Genomic DNA, 8,106 nt, shown 5'->3' on the forward strand with positions numbered 1-8,106 from the left:
AAGTGACAAATTGTGTCATAGATGGATGGGCAAGGTTTCTTAATCATAAAAAGCCGAGAAACAAGATTTATTTCTCAACAGTGCTTCATGTTAGTCTTTCTTCTTTTTTTATATTATTGATTCTATTTTCCTATGATAAATAATTGCTAAAAATTCATTTAACTTCTATATGTTTGTTTGTATTTCAACAACACATTATGTGCACAAATAGAGTTTGTCAAGAAGGATCATCAATGAAGACAAGAATTAATGCCTTCATAGAAAGAATTGACAATGAACTGAAGTTGAATAAAATTGACAGCATTGTTGGATATAAACAGGTATTAATTCTTGTTTAATACAAATGTTCAATTACCTTCAATATATTGTCCAATAACATTATATAATTTGTTCAGGTCTTCTTCCCAGTATCAACTTCTCAACATTTTTTTCTGTTGTGCGTCAATCATATAGAAGACAAAATTCATATAATTGACAATAGAAAACTACCAAAAAAGGTATCAGTCCAAGCAAAATATGAAGAACAACCAAAAATGATGGTGAGATAATATGTTCATTTATAGTTGACTACATGATCAATTATATTTTATTAATTGTTCATGTCTTCATCACAATACAAACTTCTAAACAATTTTTACTCTTTTTTCTATCAGTTAAAAGGATTGGCAGAGTATTGTAATCTCTTGCACCTTCCTTACTTCTCCACTCAGAAATGACATCAAGAAAAACATGATAAAAATCACATAAACCTTGAGTCTTATTAAGACGTTGTGAAACTGACTTATTAGTAGTTTCACTACGTTGAGAAGACAATATACCACCAGACCAATACTTCTTAGAATAAGCAGGACACCACATTTCCTTTATTTTATACAAATCACATAACCAATCATCATTTTCACATTTGTATTTATCACACATCCTGTATAACAGAAATGATCATATATTAATTTAAAAATGAACAAAATATAAATTAAAATATGTACATTTGTGTAAAGAATAATGATCATAAACAATATGGACACTAATAATATTATGATAACATACATAACAAAGTAAATTGTATGATCATATGTAAAACACTAAATGTTCATATATATATCACATAATAATCAAATATATCACATAATAAAAATAAAAAATAAATACAAAAAACAATAATTTACCTTTTCCAGAAATATTCAAATTCAGCAGGAGTTTCACAATACTTCAAAAGATATCCAAACAAATCTGTAAAGCCTTCCAAAGCTCTCAATGCTCCAATGTGTTTCTTAGAATTTTGTTCAAGATGCCATACACATAAACGATGATGAACAGTTGAAGGAAAAATGTTTCTTATACCCGCTGCAATCGCTTGTGCTTGATCAGTCATAATTGTAATGGGACTTTTCCTCCCCATTGAGTGCAAAAATGTATCAAACAACCAATCAAAAGACTCGGTGCGCTCATTAAGAATAAAACCCATACCAAACATGACATTGTTACCATGATGGTTCATCCCAACAAATGGAGCACATATCATTCCATATTTATTAGTTCTATAAGTTGTATCAAAAACCAACAAATCTCCAAAGTAATGATAATCTCTCATCATCCTACCATCACGCCAAAAAAAACTAACTAAAGCACCACTATCATCTTGTTCAAAATCATAATAAAAATCTGTCTCATCCACATGTCTCTTGGCAAAATATTTAATCAATTGGTTACCATCACATCCTTCAATTTGGGCAGCTTTTTCAGATGACAATGCATTATAAGCATCAGAAGCAGTAAAACAAAGATTAGGAGATCCCCCAACCTCCTTCTTTAGAACCCTCAAAGAATCAGTAACTTTGACTCCACTCAATTTCATTGTTGAAATGAAAAGAAGCTGCTCTTTATTCACATCTCTTTGAGACCTTATCAAATGCCTTTTTTCAGGAGGAATCATAGCATGATTATGAACCATTTCATGTCTTGTACATGTATAGACCCCTAAATGATCAATATGAAACTGCACAAAAGCTAAACAACCAGTTCGATGATCCAACTTCTCATAAATCCTTTTATTCTTACACTTATTATCTTTGAATCCCTCATTACAACAAACAAATCTTTTCATCAAAAAAGAATCATCTCTTCTTCTCTTACTCTTCCCAATTCGAATTCCAAAACCTTTCCTAAAAGCATATTCATTATACGCTTCGAAAGCTTCATCTTCAGATTTAAATTCTTTATCCTTTAATTCAGACTGTTCTGCTTCTAAATACATAATATCATCATTTTTTTCCACTGCACAATATACAATTATAAATGATCATAAAGAGTTTCATGAATGAACAATAACAAATAAGTAAAATGTTCAATATCAAAACAGCACATGATCAATTGCAAAAAGAATTTCAGCACATAATATTTTGAACAATATTTTCATTATTTACCACTACACATAATATCGATATAAAAATGTAAAAATAAATGATCAAAAATGACTTTAAGACTGAACATAAACACATTAGTAACAATGAATAAGAAAACATAAACGATTAATTGAAAGTATAATCTACAAAATATACGACAAAAACACACAATTCTAAAACACAGAGAAAACAACAAATGAAACAACAAATGAAGCAACAAAATGTTCATACAAAGTACAACAATCCAAAAACGTTCATCATAATGTAATCAAAGTAGTAAATTCAAAAATCGAAAGTGAATAATAATACATCAATTAAGTTCAAATTAACAGAGCATTATAACAGAACAAATTAGGGATAATTAAAAATTGAAAAATTATGATCACAATTACTCACATTGTTGCACAAACGAATCAACGAAACGAAGTCCAGAAGGAAACACACGCTCGCAATCGCGATCAAAATCAACGCAATCTCCAGATGCAGAATTCGCCATTGATGATCGGTAACAATTAACGAATTCGTTCAAAAAATCAAATGAAGAAGATGAATTAGCGAGAGAAAAATGTAGATCAAAAATGGAGGTTGGTTGATCAATTGAAGAGAGAGAAAAAATAGGGTTTAAAATCATATATATACATAAATTGAATAATAAGAATCAAAGGAAAAAGGAAAAAAGAGGAAGAAAAGAAAAAAAGAAAAAAAGGAAAAAAAAAAAAAAAAAAAAAGGAAAGAATCGCAAAAGGGAACTCAATACCAGCTACAAAACGACGTAGCATAGGGGGGGTGTAGGGAACACACCCTACACTAGGGTGTAGGGTAAAATTTTCAACAACTGTGTGTTTGGGATACATGATATTGGGCCTCAACCATTGCTAACGTAAATACAACATAATTTTCTGAACCTAATGGATCTCAAGTGGCCAGTTGTAGTTGCCCAACATAATAATATCCTAGTGGGCCTAAAATTACAGCCATGAAAGTTAATCAACTACAGGTTCAATACAACGCTCATTAGAAAATTGTTGTTATGAATTAGTGCACAAACAGATTATTAAGAGATGATTATTAAAAAAGATTATTACGTAAAACAACACAAACGAAAATTGAGAAAACTGATTATTAGAATGGAAAAAGAATTTAAACCAATACTATTCATGCGTCGGTGGACAACCCCTCCTTTGCCGAGACGTAAATCCAACTACAGATTGTGGTAATTCCTACTAATCAAACACCGCAATATGTCATGGAACAAACACATACTTATACAACAGGCATATAAAACCAACATCACACCATCTTACATTCAGGATTCCATGTTAGGATGGACCTCCGGTATCCCGTGCATCTCTCGGGTGTTTCTCCCCATACGCAACATCCAACACCTGCAACCTTTTTCCATTGTCAAAGAGAACAAATAAAAAACTACATTGTCATAACACAGATAAAAAACAAATCAACATATTTCTTACCCCTAAGTTCCCATAGTCCCCTGAACTTAACTTGTCACACTTAGCTGCCATACCTATCTGTTTCATATTCCAAACCTTAATTCTAGGAAATGCATCCCAATCCACAGGATCTCTATCCAACCTATCCAAATAGAATATCTGTCACAAAAAAAATAGATTAGAAAGCTGTATAAACAAATACACTACTGAATTAGGGAAATGAGAGTTAAAGAGGCATACAATAGAAAATATTGCGCATCCACCACAGCCACTAGCAAATCCTTTTGCGTAAAACCGACGGGCAAAGGTGGTCACGCTGTCCATGAATTTGGAAAGGACCAAACCACACCAGTCATATTGAACCGCATCCATTGCATAGCTAATAGCAGGAAGAAGATCAGCTGCAAGTCTGGGTGATTGTGTTGGGCACAATACCATCTCCAACGCAACAATAAAAAAAAAGGTCTTGAAAACCTCTTGGTGTGCCTCAGTCGTATGCAACCAAAAATATCACAACTAAGCTAACTGCAAATAAACGTAGTTAGGGAAGTCGAGTTCGAATCCACAGGGAAAAAGGGACTAATAACTGGAAACCTAAGTGGAAATACTCTATGACGGTAGTAACCTAAGTAACGAGGGGGGTTTTCACGAGCAATGATAATAAATGAACTAAGTAAGAACAACGAACGTAATGAATAGGTAATCAATGAGAAGAACGGTCTTGGTTATGCGAAATCCACTAATGAACATACAAATTGATCATAGAAGTCTCCTCAATCAAGCTCTATTGAACACCTTGTTGTAGAATTCCTAGATTCTAAATTCTCATAAATAGTTAGAAATAGCAAAGCGCTCCTTTCTAACCCTTTCCAATGCACAATTCAAGACAAGCGCTCTAAATTATCCACAAGAAGAAAATAAACGGAGAAATCAACAAGGATTGAATAAATTAACACAAGCGGTCTAATTTCTTCAATAATATTATTCCCTCTTCAAGTTATCAACCAAAAGCATGCATCAATAACCTAAAGTTGCTACTTTGGAAAGATTAATTAGATGCAAGCGAATCCAATAATTCTAACCTAGCAATTGATTAAAGCAAATCATGAAATTAATTCAAGGAACAATATATATTCAATAGATATTAAGAGAAGAAAGATCTCACAATTCGTAGCCAAAAGCTTCAATCTTTAACCAAGAATCCGGAAGATTAAGCTTCCATGGATTCTAATTCCAAAACAAAGAATTCTGAAAATTCCAAGAAAACCCTAGAAAGCTTTTTTTTTCTCAAAACTTAATTCTCCTCTCCTCTCTTCTAAAACTTAATTAAAACTAAGCTATTTATATGTTTCTATATTTTAATAACATAACACAATAATAATAATAAAATAATATCCAAAACACGAGCCAAAACAAAGCCAAATTGCTGAAAATTAACCAAAACAGCCCGAATTTCTGCCAGAGCCGCTGCCAGCTGCTCTGGACCCGCTGGCAGCTGCTCTGGCAGCCCCTCACTCTGGTATACCCGCTGCCAGCGGCTCTGGCCAGCTGCCAGCGGCCCTGGCAGCGGTTCCTGCTGTTTTTTTGCCTTCTTTCCTTGCTTCTTCTTCTTGCTTTGCTTCACCTTTTCCTCAAGCTTTCTTCCTTGCTCTTCCATGCTCCATCACAACTCTCAAATCACGAGCCAAGGTCCATCCTTCTTACATAACTCTTCATTGGTTCCCGAGCTCACTCACTCACTTATACTCATAAATCCCGCCTTTTGCACATAAGTGAGATCACAGCCCAAAACTCACAAAAGCTAACAAAAGTACATATAAAGCATCAAAACACACCCTAAAATGCTTCTCTCAACCCGTGATAATAAGGCTTATCACCTCTTATTCACTTTCCTCAAAGTTTCCCTCTAACCTATCTATCATCTCCCCGGTAACTGGTATACTAACTGACGTATACACCCTACCACAGGGTTTACTGGACTTATATTCCCATGATTTCCCATATCGTAGAAGCATATTTTGAACTTTCATACGCCCTTCCTTAGTCATGGTTTTAGTGGTCGGAACACTTCTAGAACCATTTGGAATGCCTAAAACCCACCTCACTTGGTTCTTTGAGAGCTTAAACTCTCTACCGGAAGTTATCATCTTTTGGCTAATCGAATCAATGCGAGTCATAACCCAGTAAGACAATTGCCGAGGCAAATGCATATCAAACGCAAGGTGCAACAAGCCCCCAAATCCTATTTTATTAACCCATCGTTTCCTACGCTCATCAATTTTTTGACAAATTCTACCAAATGATTCAACACGGCATTTCATATTAGGAGGCTGCAGATATAATGAAACACAACATCAATAAAAAACAATACGTAGAAACACAATAATCACAAATTGTGCATAAACTCGGATTTCACTGACCCTGCCACAACAATTGTTACGCCATGAAATCACCTCTGCTCTAGCTTTCACACAGCCTCCAACACTTATGTTATCTCCTACAGAGTAGTGTAGAGCACAATCAAACATACTGAAACAATAAACAACATCACAAAATAATCCCATTCACATGTTCAAACCTTAAATAGATTACGGTGCAATGTCAATATCTTTCGGATAGCCTTATTAAAGGAAACCTCGACTACTTCCTACATTTAGTAACAAGTGATACAGTCAGAAAACAAAGCAAAACCAGGTAACACAGCATAATCCATACACACAAACCTTAAACACAAACCATAAAACTTGCACACCTCACCTTATCATTCTTCAACTGAGAACCATCAGTATCACCAACCTACACACACAGAAAACCTCAACAAAAATCAAAGTTCCGATACACTATAATAACTGCTGTCTCCACTACAATAGCAAAACAATTACTCACCACAGATTCTTCATACACAGTGCTCTTACGTTTACCAGTGATCCTATCTACCGACATCGTCCTGCACATACAATCGGTAACATGTCTACTCTTATTGATTTTCGTACAAATTTGAAATAGTAATAACCTATACAATGTTTATATTTAACACATACAAATTAAAGTCAGCAAGCAAAAATCGGTTATTCTACCACCCACCAATTGCTATATTCAATTCATAGGCCTAGTATTAATAAATCCTATCGTACTCGACAACAATTCGATCCTTAATTGAATAAATTAACCAATCCTAATTGCCCCAACAAAACCCAAATCATTAAACTGCAGTAAATTGTAATTCAAAATAACTCACACCTTAATTCAACAAAACATGCATAAATTAAAAATTCTAAAAGTGAGCAAACAAAACCAAAATAATATAATAAGCCTAGCAATTAGCATATACCTCAAAGTCAATAACCATTACAATTAGTAACACAGCTGATCAATTGAAAAAAAAGGATGCAGGGAACTTACAGACTAACTACGGCTTCTGTTACAGCAGCTTCACCCTACCAGCTACACCAGCTTCACAGCCGTTCTTCTCCAATCACTTCCAGTACATCCGCAAACAACACCGCCTACTCAGACGACACCCGAACTCGACGCTTCAAGAACCGCCGCCTACTCCGAGTAAATCCGCAAACAACAACAACTAATCCGACGACACCCGAACCCTACACTACCAGATCCGCGCAGCCTAGTCCGAGTAAATCCACAAACAACATCGCCCGACGACACCTACACCCGAAACTTCTAGATCCGCCGATTCTAATGGAAGGAAATTTAATAGGGGTTAATGGGTAATTGAGTTACCAGAGGGGAGGGTAAAACTGAGTGAGTAATTGAGTTACCAGGTGGAGGGTAACTATTTTCCGCGTTAACGTCGTTGAATGGGGCGTCAAAATGACATGTCCATTCCCAGTTGCTGACTCAGTTCACATGGTCCGTATTGAGGTTATATGAACGGAGGGTTGAAAGAGATGTAGAAGAGTCTCACAGGGGTAAATTGGTTATTTTATGCGGAATTTAAATTTTGCCATTTTAGATTCAGTGGTACAAAACACACTTTCAGTGGTACAAAATATAATTTTAATGGTATTTAAAAAAAGGTTCAAATGTCTAATTAGACTGTCAAATAATACCATTACAGCTCAGTGGTACAAAATACACTCCTAGTGGTACTCAATGCGATTTTAGTGGTACTTATAAAAATCCTCAGTGGTACAAAATATACTAAAAGTTTTAGTGAGGTCCACACCACCTTTTTCACTCTTCCTATCTCTCTCCTCCTTACTCTCTCTTCTTTTTACTTTTATGTTATTTTA

General features: G+C 34.7%; 1 protein-coding gene across 6 annotated transcripts; it reads right to left on the minus strand.

The window, feature by feature from the left end:
- Positions 1–526: 526 nt before the first annotated feature.
- Positions 527–7,695, minus strand: LOC110737967 (protein FAR1-RELATED SEQUENCE 5-like). Of its 6 annotated transcripts, none has more exons than XM_021918313.1 (12): positions 7,256–7,695; positions 6,740–6,800; positions 6,611–6,649; positions 6,432–6,500; positions 6,274–6,350; positions 5,731–6,183; positions 4,094–4,327; positions 3,875–4,012; positions 3,707–3,787; positions 2,799–3,622; positions 1,167–2,274; positions 527–922 (listed from the first exon to the last, which is right to left on the minus strand). In XM_021918313.1, exons 10-12 carry the CDS (start codon positions 3,031–3,033, stop codon positions 598–600), a joined length of 1,668 nt encoding a protein of 555 aa, XP_021774005.1. In that variant the 5' UTR covers positions 3,034–3,622; positions 3,707–3,787; positions 3,875–4,012; positions 4,094–4,327; positions 5,731–6,183; positions 6,274–6,350; positions 6,432–6,500; positions 6,611–6,649; positions 6,740–6,800; positions 7,256–7,695; the 3' UTR covers positions 527–597. The 6 variants fall into 6 exon arrangements, with proteins under 6 accessions (XP_021774005.1, XP_021774004.1, XP_021774010.1 ...); XM_021918312.1 differs by having other exon boundaries at positions 2,799–3,625; XM_021918318.1 differs by lacking the exon at positions 2,799–3,622.
- Positions 7,696–8,106: the final 411 nt, after the last annotated feature.

This window comes from Chenopodium quinoa, unplaced genomic scaffold (genome assembly GCF_001683475.1).
Source record: "Chenopodium quinoa cultivar QQ74 unplaced genomic scaffold, ASM168347v1, whole genome shotgun sequence".
Lineage (NCBI taxonomy): Eukaryota > Viridiplantae > Streptophyta > Magnoliopsida > Caryophyllales > Amaranthaceae > Chenopodium > Chenopodium quinoa.

What these genes read in the sequence shown, in the direction of transcription:
- LOC110737967 (XM_021918313.1), bottom strand. Translation starts at nt 3,033, where the DNA reads ATGATTTTAAACCCTATTTTTTCTCTCTCTTCAATTGATCAACCAACC. An exon ending in TGATTCGTTTGTGCAACAAT is followed by an intron (nt 2,275 to 2,798) that starts GTGAGTAATTGT and finishes TATATTGTGCAG; the next exon opens with TGGAAAAAAATGATGATATT. An exon ending in TTTGAATATTTCTGGAAAAG is followed by an intron (nt 923 to 1,166) that starts GTAAATTATTGT and finishes TCTGTTATACAG; the next exon opens with GATGTGTGATAAATACAAAT.